This window comes from Zalophus californianus, chromosome 2, assembly GCF_009762305.2.
Source record: "Zalophus californianus isolate mZalCal1 chromosome 2, mZalCal1.pri.v2, whole genome shotgun sequence".
NCBI classification, from domain to species: domain Eukaryota; kingdom Metazoa; phylum Chordata; class Mammalia; order Carnivora; family Otariidae; genus Zalophus; species Zalophus californianus.
Genome location: NC_045596.1, coordinates 119873181 through 119892283, shown reverse-complemented (window position 1 = coordinate 119892283; position 19103 = coordinate 119873181). Strand labels below are relative to the sequence as shown.

The following is a 19103-nucleotide window of genomic DNA, read 5'->3' as shown; positions in this document are numbered from 1 at the left end:
AACCCAATCATAACTGATACACTCATCTACCAAAATACAAGTAACAGAGCAAACACTGAACCTGATTTGAGGGAAAACAAAAGCAAAATATTATTTCAACATTAAAATAGCTTGTATTCTTAAATATCTGCAGTATTTTCTAGCAACTATGTAATTTCTGGAGAACACAGGCTTGCTACAATTATAAAATTCTTGTGCCTTATGCCAATACAGCCAATCTGAAACAAATTAGGTTTGTAACAGGTCTGTAATCTTTAAGCCACATCTAAGGGTATATTATTGAAAGATTATCAAAAGCCTCCTATATAAGATCATTTCACTCTAAGAGTGCCATAAAGTGGGCCTGGAGAACTGCATTATGAAATACTTCCAGTATATTTTCTTGAATAATTTCAAAAATCAAATATATCTTAAAAGAAACATAACTATAAAATTATGATTTTTAACTAATTTTTATCTACTTTATAGATGCTGATATTAAACACTGATGCTTTATTGGTTTTAAACTTTACAACATTATTATTTAAAAAGCATTTTAAATAATTGTCTTCTAGCCTTTTTCCATAAGTATATAAAGGTAAGATTTAGAAACTGGAAGAAATGTCCTGGCGTGCAGGACTTGGAAGGGCTGCTTGGAAGGACAGAAGTGAAGATGCAGACATTACGTACTGAGTCCTCGCTGGAAAGGTTTGGGTTCATGGGAACGTAATTCTCTTCACTGTCGTGGGAGTCGCTGCTTGAAGTTGTGCTATGCACTGAATCCGGTCGGGGAGATAAGGGAAACCTAGAGGAGCTAATTGCAGAAACTACTGTTACAAACCTAAACCTGAACAAGTTTCTAAAATCACTTCCAAAATAAACATGAGTGATAGTTTACATTTTTTCAGAAGTATTCACTAAAGTTTACAATCATTTATTGTATATATTTATTTTAATACAACTTATTGCATACATTCAAACGCACACCTAATGTTTATGGCTATATAGTAAAAAGTATATCTTCAGGCATCAAATTCCTTGTGTAGAACAAAAAAAGTACTACCGGTGATTTGGGGGATAAGTAGAAAGTCACAGATATGAAAAGGAATATTGAAGAGTTCCTAGTTAAAAAAACTAGCTATATGAACACATAAAACACAAACACATATTTAGTGCAGGTTTGTAACTTCACATATTCACAAAAATCTTGATTAAATAACCCCCACAAGAAACTGCCATATTTTCCAGATCAGTGGATCTTGGAAATTTCTAGCCTCACGAACCATTTATACCCTTAAAAATTATTGAGAACTCCAAGGAACTTTGTTTATTTGGGTTATACCTATTTACCATATTACAAATAATAGAACATTTCTTAAAAACACAAGAGTAATAGTCCAGGATGGTGGAGGAATAGGTGACCTTAGTCTTGTCTGGTCCCAGGAATTCAGCTAGATAGCTATCAAATCATTCTGAATACCTGCGAACTCAACCAGAGATCTAAGAAAAGAATAGCTGCAACTCTACAAATAGAAAAGTGACCACTTTCTGCAAGAATGGCAAGACAGAAAAATTCACCTCAAAAGTGAATAAGAGGCAGTACCAACTGCCAGGGACCTAATCGGTATGGACTAAGTAAGATGCCGGAACTAGAGTTCAGAATAATGATTATAATAGCTGGGCTTGAAAAAAGCATAGAAGACACTAGAGAATCCCTTTCTGGAGAAATAAAAGAACTAAAATCAAACCAAGTCGAAATAAAAAAGCTATTAATGAGATGCAATAAAAAATGGAGGCTCTAACTGCTAAGATAAATGAGGCAGAAGAGAGAAGTAGTGATATAGAAGACCAAGTGATGGAGAATAAAGAAGGCGAGAAAAAGAGAAACAACTACTGGATCACAAGGGGAGAATTCAAGAGATAAGAGATACCATAAAGTGAAACAGTATTAGAATAATTGGGATCCCAGAAGAAGACAAAAGAGAGAAAGAGAGAGACAGAAGGTATATTGGAGCAAATCACAGCTGAGAACTTCCCTCATCTGTGGAAGGAAACAGGCATTCAAGTCCAGGAGTCACAGAGAACCCCCCGCAAAATCAGTAAAAATAGGTCAAAACCTCGACATATAATAGTGAAATGTGCAAATCTCACAAGGAGAAAATCCTGAAAGCTGCTCAGGACAAGAGGTCTATAACCTACAATGGTAGAAACATTAGACTGGCAGCAGACCTATCCACAGAGATCTGGCAGGCCAGAAAGGACTGGCATGATATCTTCAGTGCGCTAAATGAGAAAAACATACAGCCAAGAATACTTTATCCAGCAAGGATGTCATTCAAAATAGAAAGAGAGATTAAAAGCTTCCAGGAGAAACAGAAACTAAAAGAATTTCTAATCACTAAACCAGCCTGGCAAGAAATATTATAGGGGATCCTGTAAACAAAGACACAGCCCAAAAGTAACATAAACCAGAAAGGAACAGAAACAATATACAGAAACAGTCACTTCACAGGTAATACAATGTCACTAAATTCATTTCTCAATAGTTACTCTGAATGTAAATGGGCTAAATACCCCAATCAAAAGACAAAGGGTATCAGATTGGATAAAAAGGCAAGACCCGTGGATATGCTGTCTGCAAGAGACTCATTTTAGACCTAAAGACACCTCCAGATTGAAAGTGAGGTGGGAGGGAAACCATTTATAATGCTAATGGACATCAAAAGAAAGCTGGGGTGTCAATCCTTGTATCAGACAAATTAGATTTTAAACCAAAGACTGTAATAAGAGATGAGGAAGGACACTATATCATACTTAATGGGTCTATCTAACAAGAAGATCTAACAATTTTAAATATCTATGCCCCTAACATGGGAGCAGCCAATTAATAACAAAATCAAAGAAACAAATCAACAATAATACAATAATAGTAGGGGACTTTAACACCCTCCTTGCCAAAATGGACAGATCATTTTAAGCAAAAGATCAACAAAGAAATAAAGGCTTTAAATGACACACTGGACCAGATGGACTTCACAGATATATTCAGAAAATTCCATCCCAAAGCAACAGAATATATATTCTTCTCTAGTGCCCATGGAACATTCTCCAGAATAGATCACATCCTAGGTCACAAATCAGGTCTCAACTGGTACCAAAAGATTGGGATCATTCCCTGCATTTTTTCAGACCACAATGCTTTGAAAGTTGAACTCAATCACAAGAGGAAATTTGGAAAGAACTCAAAACATGGAGGCTAAAGAGCATCCTACTAAAGAATGAATGAGTCAACCAGGACATTAAAGAAGAATTAAAAAAATTCATGGAAACCAATGAAAATGAAAACACAACTGTTCAAAATCTTTGGGATTCAACAAAGGCAGTCCTGAGAGGGAAGTGTATAGCAATATAAGCCTTCCTCAAAAAAACAAAGTCTCAAATCACAACCTAACCTTAAACCTAAAGGAGCTGGAGAAAGAACAGCAAATAAAGCCTAAGCCCAGCAGGAGAAGAGAAATAATAAAGATCAGAGCAGAAATCAAGAAACAGAAACCAAAAGAACAGTAGAACAGATCAACGAAACTAGGAGCTGGCTCTTTGAAAGAATTAATAAAATTGATAAATCCCTGGCCAGACTTAACAAAAGAAAAGAGAAAGTACCCAAATAAATACAATCATGAATGAAGGAGGAGAGATCACAACCAACACCAAAGAAATACAAACAATTATAAGAACATATTATGAGCAACTACATGCCAGCAAATTAGGCAATCTGGAAGAAATGGATGCATTCCTAGAGATGTATAAACTATCAAAACTGAACCAGGAAGAAAACCTGAACAGACCCATAACTAGCAAGGAAATTGAAGCAGTCATCAAAAATCTCCCAACAAACAAGAGCCCAGGGCCAGATGGCTTCCCAGGGGAATTCTACCAAAAATTGAAAGAAGAATTAATACCTATTCTGAAACTGTTTCAAAAAATCGAAATGGAAGGAAAACTTCCAAACTCTTTTTACGAGGCATTACCTTGATCCCAAAACCAGACAAAGACCCCACCAAAAGGAATTACAGACCAATATCCCCGATGAATATGGATGCAAAAATTCTCACCAAGATACTAGCCAACAGGATCCAACAGTACATTAAAAGGATTATTCACCATGACCAAGTGGGATTTATTCCTGGGCTACAGGTTGGTTCAACATCTGCAAATTAATCTACGTGATACACCACATTAATAAAAGGACAAGAACCATATGATCCTCTCAATCGATGCAGAAAAAGCATTTGACGAAGTACAGCATCCTTTCTTGATTAAAACTCTTCACAGTGTAGGGATAGACGGAACATACCTCAATATCATAGAAACCATCTATGAAAAGCCCACAGTAAATATCATTCTCAATGGGGAAAAACCGAGAGCTTTCCCCTAAGATCAGGAACACGACAGGCATGTCACCTCTCACCAATTTTTATTCAACACAGTACTAGAAGTCCTAGCCCCAGCAATCAGACAACAAAAAGAAATAAAAGGCATCCAAATTGGCAAAGAAATCAAACTCTCACTCTTTGCAGATGACATGATATTCTATGTGAAAAACCCAAAAGACCCCACCCTGAAATTGCTAGAATTCATACAGGAATTCAAGTGGCAGGATATAAAATCAGTGCCCAGAAATCAGTTGCATTTCTATACACTTAACAATGAGACCGAAGAAAGAGAGATTAAGGAGTCAATACCATTTACAATTGCACCAAAACCGTAAGATACCTAGGAATACATCTAACCAAAGAGGCAAAGAAAACTATAGACCACTCATTTAAGAAATTGAGGAAGACACAAAGAAATAGAAAAACATTGCAAGTTTATGGACTGGAAGAACAAATATTGTTAAAATGTCTATGCTACCTAGAGCAATTCATTGTAATCCCTACCAAAAACGCCTTCAACTTTTTTCACAGAGCTGGAACAAATAATCCTAAAATTTGTATGGAACCAGAAAAGACCCTGAATAGCCAAAGGGATGTTGAAAAAAAACCCCAAAGCTGGTGGCATCACAATTCTGGACTTAAAGCTCTATTACAAAGCTGTAATCATCAAGACAGTATGGTACTGGTACAAAAACAGACACATAGATCAATGGAACAGAATAGAGAACCCGGAAATGGACCCTCAACTCTATGGTCAGCTGATCTTCGACAAAGCATGAAAGAATATCCAATAGAAAAAAGATGGTCTCTTCAACAAATGGTGTTGGGAAAATTGCACAGCCACATGCAGAAGAATGAAACTGGACCATTTCTTTTCATCATACATAAAAATAGACTCAAAATGGATAAAAGACCTAAATGTGAAACAGGAATCCATCAAAATCCTAGAGAAGAACATAGGCAGCAACCTCTGTGACCTTGGCCACAGCAACTTCTTGCTAGACACGTCTCCAAAGGCCAGAGAAACAAAGGCAAAAATGAACTATTGGGACTTCATCAAGATAAAAAGATTTTGCATGGCAGAGGAAACAGTCGACAAAACCAAAAGACAACTGACAGAATGGGAGAAGTTATCTGCAAATGCCTTATCAGATAAAGGGCTAGTATCCAAAATCTATAAAGAACTTATCAAACTCAACACCCAAAGAACAAATCATCCAATTAAGAAATGGGCAGAAGGCATGAACAGACATTTCTGCAAAGAAGACACATCCAAATGGCAACAGACACATGAAAAAATGCTCAACATCACTCGGCATCAGGGAAATACAAATCAAAACCTCAGTAAGATACCACCTCACACCAGTCAGAATGGCTAAAATTAACAAGTCAGGAAACAACAGATGTTGGCGGGGATGCGGAGAAAGGGGAACCCTCTTACACTGTTGGTGGGAATGCAAGCTGGTGCAGCTACTCTGGAAAACAGTATGGAGGTTCCTCAAAAAGTTGAAAATAGCTACCCTATGACCCAGCGATTGTGGGTATTTAACCCCAAAGATACAAATGTAGTCATCCGAAAGGGCACATGCACCCCAGTGTTTATAGCAGCAATGTCCACAACAGCCAAACTGGAGAGAGCCCAGATGTCCATCCACAGATGAATGGATAAAGATGATGTGTTTTATATATATACACACAATGGAATACTACTTGGCATTCAAAAAAATGAAATCTTGCCATTTGCAGTGGCAAGGATGGAACTAGAGGGTATTACGCTAAACTAAATAAGTCAATCAGAGAAAGACAATTATCATATGATCTCACTCATATGTGGAATTTAAGAAACAAAACAGAGGATCATAGGGGAAGAGAAGAAAAAATAAAACAAGATGAAGTCAGAGAGGGAGAGAAACCATAAGAGACTCTTAATCATAAGAAACAAACTGAGGGTTGCTGGAGGGGAGGGGGGTGAGGGATGGGGTAATTGAGTGGTAGATATTAAGGAGGGCACACGATGTAATGAGCACTGGTTCTTATATAAGACTGATGAATCACTGACCTCTACCTCTGAAACTGATAATACATTATGTTAATTAATTGAATTAAAAAAATAGACTTATACATAAAAACAAACAATCAAAAAACACCACAAGAGTACACAAATATTTTCTATTTATTACCTGTCCCGGGATATGATCAAACACTATGTAGCCTCTGGAAAACTCCAGCAAATACTCATGAGAGAAAGAGAGTGGAAAGGGCAAAAGCCATCTTAGCATCTTAATGAAAATAGTTTTGACCTCACAGAACCCGAAAAGGAGGGGCTTCCCAGACCATACTGTGGGAACCACTGTTCCAGGTATTTTCCATTATAGTGAACAATCAAGGTACATATTTTAAACAAAGACTTACTCTCGAGCAAAACTCCTAGTGATGGGAGATCTAACTGGGGCTTGTAGCTCTTCCCATTCTGGCAAAGGTTTTATTTCTAAAGGTGCTGGCTTGGCTGAAATGAAAAAGAGAAAAAGAGGCTTCAGTATACAGAAATTTGGAAAACAAAACAAGATCCTCACTCTCTCTCTCTACTTATACGTTACAGCCAGAGTACACCTAAGACCAGCTGGTTTCACACATGAAAAGAGCTTCATGGATGTTAGGTGATTTGCCCAAGGTTACACAGCTAAATAATGAGTGACAAAAGCTAAACCCAATAATGTTTCCTGGTTGTTGACTCAAAGTCTAAAGCTCTATTACAACACACTGCTTCTTAATTTAATATTTTATGAAAATAAACTAAAAGAGAAGAAAGGGTAATGTGACCCAATTCCTTTACTTAATGTATACTTTTCCTTATTTCCTTTTTGTAAAAAATAATTTATCCCCAAGTATGGAGCTTTAATTTCTATGTAAAAACATTTCTACTCTTCAACACTGAAGCACCAGTTATATAACTATACATATAAAATGATGTATAGAAAGCATTACATACCAAACTTTGCTAAAATCAAAAACTGAAAAAAGAATTGACCAAATCTTTTAAACTAATTCAAGCCCAGTCTGGAAACAAATAAAAGAAAGCAATAATAACATTTTAAGGCTCAAACTCAGCTCTGAGAGAAGGCCATTATTAAAAATTACCTCAAAGTTTTAGCTTATTTAACCAACAATATCCTTTACCAAATTAAATAATAAACACTAATATTCTTATTGGCTTGATTTATAAGTGGTCTTTGCTTATGTACCTCATTATTACAACAGACAATTACCACGCTAGTAAATACCACAGAGCTCTCAGCCCTTAAGGTCAAGAATGAAACATTTTTCAGAAATAAACTAAATGAACAAAAGAACTAAAATTGTATGTTAATATTAATTATATTTTAGGAGACTATTTAAACATATTAGGTAAATATTTTGGTTACATTTCATCCTGCCACTCCAAAGAAAAATATTTCATTTTTCTAGGTTTCCTTCTTCTAGTCTTTGTCCATATATGGACATACTTTTACTCAACTCATACTTTTAATCAACTATGTTATAATTACCATCAAATTATAAAATAGCTGGTCATTTTAAAGGACTCTATAGATTCACTGGGGCTTGTAGGTATTTTTGTCTATTCAAAACAAAAAACAATGTGATTTTCTGAAGACGAGATTAAGTCTGAGTTTAAATCTTGTGCACCTATACGCTTAAAATAGATAAGCACAGAATATTGTGCTTAGCGAACATATTTCTTTAATTCTTATGTTTTATTTTTTTGAAACCCAAAGGTTAATGGCAGTTTAAGCTGTCAAATACTAAGTAATGGCATAAAATAATCCATGGGAAGTGATTCTTTATTTTGTCTCAGAACAGAATACATATCACATTCTATATAAATAAAGAAGGCATTTGGAACTCACAAGTAGCTCACAAGCTTAATGAAAACAATGTATGGATGTCCAAAAGGTTAAGAGAATAAGGCAAAAGGACAAGACTAAATATCATGTATTATCAAATTTATCATGCTGCTATTCATGGCACAACAAGTAGACTTGGGTGTATGGAAAGCCACAATGGGAAGACACACATTATGGGAAGCATTCACTTTAGAAATAATGCGCTAGGAAGCTTTATTTACAACATCAGTAGTACTTAAGGCTCTTCTCTTTTACTTTTTAAGAAAAAACCATCACAAAATAAATAAATTCCCAATGCCCCATCCAGCATGCGGTACTAAAGTACATACCCTTTCTTCTTGTAGCAAAGTCACCTATGGTTTGTGAATCAGTTCGCTCTAAACCATGGGTTTTGGGTCTTAAAATTTTAGGACTTTGACCTAATTGGTAAAAAGAAGACTCTCTTAATATGTTATTTTTTTAATTGGAAAAATGGATTCTGTAAAAAAGCAACAGAGCCCTGAGCAGAAATGTTACATCTCAAAGCATAAACAAAAGTTTGTTTGTGGAAAATATTTCAATCTTGCTACATATAATTCATGCCCAGTACAATGGAAAGGAAGAAGCTTCATGCAACAGTGTGACAAGCCAAGTGTTATAAAAGATGGTAAGGTTTTAGTGGGATAACCAGACTGGTTAGTGGTTATCTTTATTTGGGGGAAGGGAGGAAAGACATGTGCCATGTTAGTTATTCTTCTAACATGCCTTAGAAAACTGGATCAAATAAAAAATTATAAAATACCTCAGACCTCAAAGTACATCTTTTCTTTGAAGTCTGATAAGAAAGTACCAAGGCCTACTTCCCTAGAATATTACTTTCTTAATTTAATGGAGGTATTTAAACAACCTTAATCTGATTACTCTTTGACCTCCTGTCCAAAAGCCCTTCTAGAGAAGCATGTTGATGCTACAATGTGTGCTAATCCAAGATCAAAACCAAGACCATTGGGCACCTGGGTGGCTCAGATGGTTAAGTGTCTGCCTTCAGCTCAGGTCATGATCCCAGGGTCCTGGGATCGAGTCCCGCGTCAGGCTCCCTGCTCCTTGGGAGCCTGCTTCTCCCTCTGCCTCTCTCTCTCTCTCTCTGTCTCTCATGAATAAATTAAAAAAATAAAAAAAAAAAAAATAAATAAAAAAAATAAAAAAAAAAAAAACCAAGACCACTGATGTTTCCCCTGGATACTGGTAGTTGCCCGGGGACATCATTTTGCAAAGATTAGAGGTCTCGATTCTGGAACTGCTGGTTGTTTAGCTTCTATGTAAGTATTTGAAAACAAAAATTCAGTTGCCCTCATTTTCTTTTCATTTACTCTCTGCCACATACAAGTGCTGCTGAAAAGCCCTATGAGAAGTACAGGGTGAACATTCAGCAGTGGCCTTCACTTTTTCCCATAGGAAGCCTGGCGGCCAGAGTAGCAATATCATTTAAATCAGTAATTTAAACTGCTCTTTTCTCAATGGAACCAAATTTTCATCTTTTTTTTTTTTGGCATTTACAAAACTGAGTCAACATCTATTAGATGGCAAAATTAAGAATTTGCTGATTAAGTGGCAATATCTAGTACCTTATCTACCGAAGGTTAAAAGTTTCTTAAAATAGGAATCTCTAGGTTATAAAACGTGAGAGTTCTCTAATGAACCAATTTTCTAAGTTAGGCAATTAATACATTGAGTTGATTCGGAAATGAGGCAGGTCTAGTTTAAAATGTGAGTGATGAGATTTGGGGCTGTAATCCTACCCCTAATGCTGAATACCTATCCAGGGCCCACACTGGCAGGGCACTTTCCTAAAAACAACAGAGGAGGGCAGCTTTTTATCAACTCCCCAAAACAACGTACTTCCCTTCAAAAAAAGTAAGAGGCAGAGGGTAAGGGTTACCACAGAAAAATACTTATTTCACAGCTAAAAGGCTTTTTACACATCAAATCCAGCTTCTTCATTTTATGGATGAGATACCCCTGAAGAACGAAAGAGGTTACGTGACTTGCTTGGGTAACAACATTACAGACACCAAATGAAGGCTTCCCCTAGCCTCGCACCTGCTGGTGTATGCTCCTGTGCTGTCCACACTGTTTTACCTCTCGATCCTTTTGGGCAATCGAAAATCCGAGGAAACCAGTGTTTAGAGGTCAGTTTTGAACTGCTCAGTTCAGTTCGAGATCTTATATCTACTTGAATGCCACAGGTAGCTGATCTGTGAGTGACGTGAAGTTTAATAATTGTTTTCAGGGCGACTTCTGGTTTGCTGATGTCCCCTCAGTGTGTCTTCTGCCCTCCTCCTTTTCTCAAAGACCCACTAGCTTTGGGTGCCTGGGTGGCTCAGTTTGTTAATCGTCTGCCTTCGGCTCAGATCATGATCTCCATGTCCTGGGATCGAGCCCCATGTCCAGCTTCTGGCTCAGCAGGAAGTCAGCTTCTCCCTCTCCCTCTTCCCCCTGCATGTGCTCTGTCTCTCTCCCTCTCAAATGAATAAATAAAATATTAAAAATAAAAAGAATCTCCTTTTGACCCTCCCCTTCTCTATAAAAAGAAAAAAATAAAACCTCTTTGTGCCATAGTTTCCTCATCTGTAAAATGGAGATGATGATAATAATAAAATACCTATATCATAAAAATATTGTAAAGTTTAAAAAAGATAATACATGAAAACATTGAGAACATTGGCCTATTCTAAGCATACAATAAAAATTAGCCATTACGGGGCACCTGGGTGGTTCAGTTGGTTAAGCGACTGCCTTTGGCTCAGGTCATGATCCTGGAGTCCCGGGATCGAGTCCCACATCGGGCTCCCTGCTCAGCGGGGAGTCTGCTTCTCCCTCTGACCCTCTTCCCTCTCGTGCTCTCTATCTCTCGTTCTCTCTCTCTCTCAAATAAATTTTAAAAAAATAATAAAATCTTTAAAAAAAAAAAAAGACCCACTAGCTTCATTAGGTCTGGGCTTCTTCCTGATTTGTCACTGGGTTTCTCCCCCAGTGGTCACCCCGCCTGTGATCTACTTCCATTCTTCCCATGTCTGACAGCTCCCTGCAGTGATCCTTCTACTACCTGACCCTGAACAGATCATTGCTTCTCCAAAACAATTCCATCTGTTAAGCACTGTCAAGGGCACACCTTGGTTTTCCTAATAGAAAAATATTGTATCAGGTGAGGTTTTTAAAGTGTTTTTATAAAATTTATATGTATTTTCCACTCCATGCAAAGCTCAAGGTTGATTTTGGGACCAAAGTCGCAATGTGGAAGTGTGGCACTGAATCGTACTGAGTCACTTAGGACATTTTGTTAGCTTTATCTCTTTATATCCCTCCAAACTCAATTTGACATTGATGTTCCAGACAGAAATGAAAGTCATACCCAAATGATGGCTCAGTACTACTTAGCAGAGAAAGGTGAAAAAAGGTCCAAGGTATTAGTACGCCTGTCTTGGCCCTGTCTTCTTCTCTACTGTCTACTGGCAAATATTTGAATGTTTTCCTGATTGTTGAAGAAAAGGGTGAAAATAAAGAATAAGAAATAAGGATAATAAAGTAAAAGCAAAAATAAACCAACTCTGGAGAAACACTGGTTCTCAAATTCTGAGAGGAAACAGAGTAACTCATTCGAGGCTCAAATTTTAAATCCACAGCAGATTACAACTTGGCTTTAGCTAGACTACCTTTGAACAAAGAAAACAACATTATTTCATTTAGAGTGCACTGATTACTGGCGAAATTCCTTCCGTGCTTTAACGCTTATGGGGGTCAATCTCGGGATCATGTGACTTGCTCTGTAATTTGGAGTACAAGTTGACAGATCTTCATCCCTGGTTCAGATCTTTTTCTGGAGATCCTAACCTACACATTTACACAACCACCCCATATGACTGTTCTGCAGGCATTCCCACTACATGTTCAAAAGGCAATTTCTCTTTTGAGTCACCACAGACCTGCTTTGTTTCCTCTATTACCAGTTGCCACTGCAGATCTCTTACAAGAAGTCATTCTAAATTCTACTTTCTCTCTAATCTTTATTTTATAAATTTTAATTTGTATTTATAATGACAGTATAATAGTCTGTTTTCATTTACCTAAGAAAATAAAAAATCTGCAAGTCTGAAGTCTTTTCTTAAGACCTTCCTGTTTTTAATACATTCCTCACTTACCTGGTCTGTTTTTCTGAAAAGTGATGAGCTCACACTGTATGGCTAAATAACCTCCACCTATACTCCAAATGTCTTCAAAACTTTAAAAATCACTGTAAGTCCCCAAGTTGAAGGACCAAATAAGAGCCAGGAAAGGGGCTCTGTTATGCCTTTCCTCATTTGATCATTTCTAAACCAAGGCTTTAAGAACACTGGATTTGGAAAACCAAGCCAAGCACTCTCTGAGGAAGATGCTGAAAAAATGTGACTTTTGTAACATTTTACATTAGAGAATACAGTCTTTTTTCCTAGCATATCCTTAAATTTTAGCATGAGCTTTCTAGGGGCCAACCTGATTATGTTACTTGCCTGCATAAAACCCTTTAATGGTGTACTCAGAATAAAGCCCAAACTCATTAGCATGGACTGTAATACCCTCAGGATCAGGCACCTGCAAGGCATTTGGCATTTCTTCCTCCATTCATACTTTGCTCCCCTCCTCCCTCCCTATCTTATTCCCTCCCTCCCACCCACAACCCAGCCAGTCCCATCTGCCCTCTTTTAAAGCATCTGGGTATGCTGTTTATTCTGACTAGAAGATCTTCTGCAATCCCTCCCTCCTCTACCATCATTTAATTGCCATTCACCCTCTCAGACTTTCCTCAGGGGAGCTCAGATAACAGTGCCAAAAGCTTACCTCAACCACAGCCCCTTTCACGCCAATTACGATAATGTGTTTACTTTTCTACATCCTCCACTAGACAGTGAACTTCTTCAGGGAAGCCACCTTATCTTCCTGTGTTTGGAGACCCAAGGCCTAGCAAAGGTTATATCCTATAATTGGTAGGCATTTAAATCTATGATGATGAACTGCTGTTCTCTTAAAGCTGGTAGTGTTTAATCTGATCAATATCATAATTTTTTGTTGGTCTTTTAAGTGGGAAAAAAAGAACAACTGAATGTTGTTTAAGAAGTTGATCACCCCAAATACGGTCAAAGCAGTCACATGAGGTCATGTTTCAAATCAGATGCAATTGTTTTTGCAAAGTCCATACACTATCAAGTATTCTTTTCATAGGTACTGCTTACATAAATTCAACACAAAGTGGAAAATTTATTTTGTTTTACTACAGGTTTAACTTAGCCTAAATTATTTACTCTTCCTCAGTTTTACAGATTATACTATTTCCATTAGCTATCTCAAAAATCAAGAAAGAAGAAAGATAATTCACAACATTATTATCCTCTGATAATTCCAAAAACTAATCCAGGTAACTTTTACACTTGTTTTAATGGTCTGACTGTATGAAGAAGAATGTAATAATGATACTTATATATTGGAAGGTAAAGACTATTTAGGAGAAACAATCTGCATGTAAAGCCTATGCTATAAAAACGCACTCCATTCTTTTTTTAAGTGTTTATTTATTTAAGTAATCTCTACACCCAACATGGGGCTTGAGAGATCAAGAGTCACATGCTCTTCTGACTAAGCCAGCCAGGCACCCTAAAAATGCACTCCATTTGCATTTCCTTTAAACTGTAACACCAAACCAAAATTAATTCAAACTTAACACTTGTTTATTAAAATCTAGTTATATTTACTAGTGTCATTCATCTCCCAAACATTTATTATAGTATAAAAGTAGTTTTTAGGGGTGCCTGGGTGGCTCAGTCGTTCAGCGTCTGCCTTCGGCTCAGGTCATGATCCCAGGGTCCTGGGATCGAGCTCCGCATCGGGCTCCCTGCTCGGCGGGAAGCCTGCTTCTCCCTCTCCCACTCCCCCGGCTCGTGTTCCCTCTCTTGCTGTGTCTCTCTCTGTCAAATAAATAAATAAAATCTTAAAAAAAAAAAAGTAGTTTTTAAAAAGCATGTTAATTTAAAAAATAGAAATAAAAAGCATGTTCATTTTTAATCACATTCAAAAACTTCAGACGATCTCTTGAAAAAACATCTAGAGCAAGTATGTCAACTGTGTCAAAAAGACCCATCTAGGGAAGCTCATCCAGACTGGTCTTCTGGATGCTCCCTATACTGAAGTGAAGATGCATATGTGAAGATACTTTAATCCGACTAATGTACAAAAATACCAGAAGTAAACTTGCACTGCTTTTTCAAAATCAATACAATAACTTAATGGTCAGAACTACTGCAGAAAGCCATGGTTGGACAAAGCCGAACAAAACAAAGTATAAAGACAGTGTTTGAGGCTCAAATGGCTACCACATCATGTTAGGAGACTGGATGGGGGTAGGGGGCCTAGATCAGCACAGTGGTTAAATACAGTAGATTCAGGTAATGATTTACTTTAAGAGAAGCCACAATAGATAGCTTACAGAAGTTTCCAAAACTTTATAAACTTGCTTTTCAATTACAATGTAACTTCCAGTTGAAACAATCAAAACATAATTTTTCCTGCATTTACAATGACCCCCCTGCTTTCCTATATTTAATATAATATATGTAAATTATGCTCTTCTCCTCTATTAATATACACAAAACTTGGTTCATAACAAATACTATTGTGACAGAAATAGTAGGGGTGAAAATACAGCTACCATAAGTTGGGTGATGGGCAAAAGGGTCCATGAAAATAAATTAAACATAAATGTTTAGAACATCTATGCATTTCTGAAGCTTCAGTTACTCAGAAGTATTCGAAAAACTTATCTGTACTACTAACTACAGCAGCTGACATCTATAATTGGGGGTATAAACAAGACATTAGAATGTCACTCATTTATTGTAGACTCTTCCAAAGAAGACAATCACAGAAACTGGTTACACTGGGTACTGAACTAGTTATATGGGGCTCTGAAACTAATCAAGCCAGATTTGATAGAATCAGGTTTGCTAATTATGAGATATAGTTAACAAGAGATACTGGAATAGATTGAGTCATGTATCTGATGTCACAAAATTTGAAAGTAAAACAGACTCATCTGATGCTATGCATGTGAAGAATTTCATGACCAAATAAGACATTTGTCTTACAGTTTAAGTTTTTATTTTTATTTATTTTAAAGATATATTTATTTATTTTAGCATGAGTGAACAAGCATGTGGGGGGGGGGCTGGTAGTAGTGGAGGGGCAGAGGGAGAGGGAGAGAGAATCCCAAGCAGACTCCATGCTGAGTGTGGAACCAGACATGGGGCTCAATCCCACGGTTCTGAGATCATGACCAGAGCCAAAATCAAGAGTCGGATACTTAACTGACTGAGCCACCCAGGTGCCCCTACAATTTAGGTTTTTAAATATAAACTGCTCCAAGGTCTGAATTTGGGTGTTCAATGTGTTTTTCTTGAATAGTTATTAACTTCCTAAAGTGAGTCGATCAAGTTTGCTAAGTAGTTTCTCATGCTTTCTCTTTTGTATCATATTTTTAAAAAGTAGAACAGTACTAAAAGAAAAGCAAAACCTTTTTTTTTATTACTATGATTTTAGTAACCTCCCCTGTTTTGCTAAACCTATTCTCCTTGATTTTGCCAAAAACGATGTATTTTATTCCGGGTGCTTTCTCAGTTCATTTTGTATCTAAGCATAGATACCAAATAAACCACCTGGCCAGTGAGCTCAGGATTGTCTCTCAACAGTTCACTTAATTTTTTAAAAGCCTGAACACAACCTCCAGAAGTAACCAAGAACCTACTTTGTTCTGTTCTACTGTAAAATCATTTTACGTTGGTTTAGAGAACTAGGGCAACTAACTGCTACCATACTAGAATATATAGTACTTTCACTATATATACATAAGGAGGTATAATTATACATATATGTAATATAAATGATATACAGTACACATGCCATATTATTATGACATATACATAAGATGATACATATCATAATATGAGGTACATGAGCTCTGTCAGACTTAGGGAATACTAAAAGCATATCATTACAATCTTAAAATTTTTCTAACATATAAATAGGGATCTTTTCTGATTCTTCATTATGCTTACCATGTGTAATCACTAACTGAAATACACTGGGAATTTTCGAATTGTGTTCTGCAGAACCTGGGGAAAGGAAGGGGCAGGCAGAGAAGTACAGTAGGTAGGACTCAGCGCTTTGTACACTTACCCTAACAATACCACCTCTACATTTATGTAGGACTTCCAGATATAAAAGTTACATTTGGGGTTAAAAAGCAGAGATCTGATGGGGCACCTGGGTGGCTGTTGGTTAAGCGTCATGATCTAATGGGTCATGAGACTGAGCCCCACATGGGGCTCTGCGCTCAGCGGGGGAATCTGCTTGAAGATTCTCTTTCTCTGCCCTTCCCCCTATTCGTGCTCCCATGCTCATTCGCTCTCTAAAATAAATAAATCTTTAAAAAAAAAAGTAGAGATTTGCTGCTCACATGCACTAAGTAATAAGTAAAGAACCAGTTTAGCATTAAAAATGACTATTTCAATATTGCGAAGAGTTCATGACACTTGGACCTTAATCCTTCAGCTACCTGTCAACTCAATTATAAATCTATGCATGTCCAAACATACTTTTGCATTTTGTATGCAAAGAAAATGACTAATAATGCCTAAATAGATTTAAAGACAAATGAGGACAAAGAGAAGCAAAAGGAAAAGTTGTCAAAGAAAAAGCCTGTGATGCTCACACCCTTTCTAAGATAACCACCCCTGATTATAGCCCTGCTGCTGGGGCTGTGTGGGCAGCCGTGGGTGTTACGCATGATTATCCCTCCAGCTGTCAGACCAAAGGTGGGCAGCTGACCAGTGGTAGCCAATCTACGGGCTGGCCTACAATCCATCCTACGGCCTGGTGTGAAAAGACAAATAAGAGAAATCAAATTCTCTGTGAGCACCCTACAGCGAGTGAACAATGATGGAGGCAGCAGATGTAGAAGTTGCACGCATGTAAAATAAGGAGCCAGGAGGCAGAAGTGAGGCCACAGAGGGGCGTTGTGGGCCACAGCTCCTGGAAGGCAGAAAACACGTAGAGGATCCAAGGCAGGAAAACAAGAAAAGAAGGAAAGAATGTGAGACAAAACAAAGCAGATACAAAGACTTCCCACAGGATAGAAATGCAGACAGCAGGACAAAGTGATGGTCCCCTGAGAGTGCTTCTGTTCCCAGTAACTTTTCTCATTTCAGCAGAGGACCGGCCTTACTTACTTACTTAAAGGCAAAACAAAACAAAACTCATTTTCTTCAGATACTCTGAGTGAGTCTCAGACTCTGTTCCCCACAGCTGGAACTTAATTAGAAAAATTGTAACGATCTAAAACCCAGGTTAATGAGAAATTTACACAGATAGTACATGCCCTTAAAAAGTTATGTACAGCACAAGAGACTTCAGATGTGCTGAATTCCCCAGAAATGGTGCCAACTCATCACACAGCCAATATACGAACTTATGTGGTTGTCAAGATTAAATCACACTAACAGCACTCTGCAACACAGCTAGTTGTCTGGGTTTTAACCACTCAAACCCCAAATTCAAAAACCTGGGTGTGTATTACCAGTTTGGAGTTTCTTTTATACTGAATTCTTATCAAACCATGCTACCCTAGAATTCAGTGTTACTTACGAAGGCCAGTATGAAAGAACAGACCAGAAGCATTTATACCCCAGCAAAGGCAGAATCATTTTTAAAGAAGCTGTTATACGGACAGACTAGAAAGACTGTACAAGCAGCCTCACTGTTCTTAAAGAATTACGTCAAATGCACTAATAACCTCTAGTCTGAGTTGATATTATATACTCTGGAGAAGAGGTTACAAACCAGCAGCCAAAGACCACAGCTAGCCTGTAGAAGGGTGTGGTCTGTCTGTGGTGTTTTTTGGTTTTTGTTTTTAAATTACACTAGCTGATCAAACTCAAAAATCAAAAGATAATACATGTAAGAGATGAAATTTCTGGCTTCTCTTGACACATCAGATGATTTGCCCATATGGGCCCACATTATTTTCATACAAGTGAACAAAGGATTACAGCCAACGAGCAGTTAGTTACTCCATTTACAATGCGCAAGTGCATTCCAGTTTCTCCTCATTTTCTCCTGTTGCTTGCCAAATCTTGTGAGTAATTTTTAGTTTGTAACCTCTGCTCTAGAGACAGGAAACAGAAATCTCACCCGGGCATCAACAGATAACAATTATTAATCTACAAATAGCAATACCACACTTAAAACACGTTGATAACTAAGGTAATATGAGATACTTCAGAATTTCTAGTCCCAATAGCATTTGGGATTTCATGACAGTTAAGAGCAGCTCTAAGCTGGCAGATCTAAACTGGCACCAACCCCCCCCGCCGCCCCAACCCTTTCACCATGCCATCCCTCCTTACCTTTTCTGTCAGGCTTGAGGTTCCTATCCACGGGGGGTGGTTCACAGTCTGCAACAGGAACTGGCCTTCGGGGAGGGGTCTTTGGGCTGGACCGGAAGCCCATATGAGCAGGAGGAGGAACTTGCATTCCAAATGAAGAAAAATCAAATGTTCCCGGAGTCATTGGCACATAATTTGCTTCCTGAATTGGTTCCGTAAAACTGCTGGAATGTTGTCGTGGAGGAGAATTGGGATTCATTGGGACGTAATTTTCATCCAGTTCTTCACTTGATACGCTTCCCACTGTCAATATATTTTTGATTTTCTAAAACACACATACATTT

General features: G+C 37.6%; 1 protein-coding gene across 6 annotated transcripts in view; it reads right to left on the bottom strand.

Moving 5' to 3' along the window:
* GAB1 (GRB2 associated binding protein 1) overlaps nt 1–19103 on the bottom strand; it is a 123893-nt gene that overhangs the window by 9413 nt on the left and 95377 nt on the right. For 4 of the 6 annotated variants that reach the window (XM_027597940.2, XM_027597941.2, XM_027597946.2 and 1 more), the window contains 4 exons: nt 18781–19084; nt 8644–8733; nt 6825–6918; nt 670–793 (listed from right to left, as the gene is read on the bottom strand). In XM_027597940.2, the coding sequence (XP_027453741.1) occupies nt 670–793; nt 6825–6918; nt 8644–8733; nt 18781–19084 (612 nt within the window). The remainder of the gene's footprint in view (nt 1–669; nt 794–6824; nt 6919–8643; nt 8734–18780; nt 19085–19103) is intronic. The other 2 variants (XM_027597942.2, XM_027597943.2) reach the window with 1 other exon arrangement.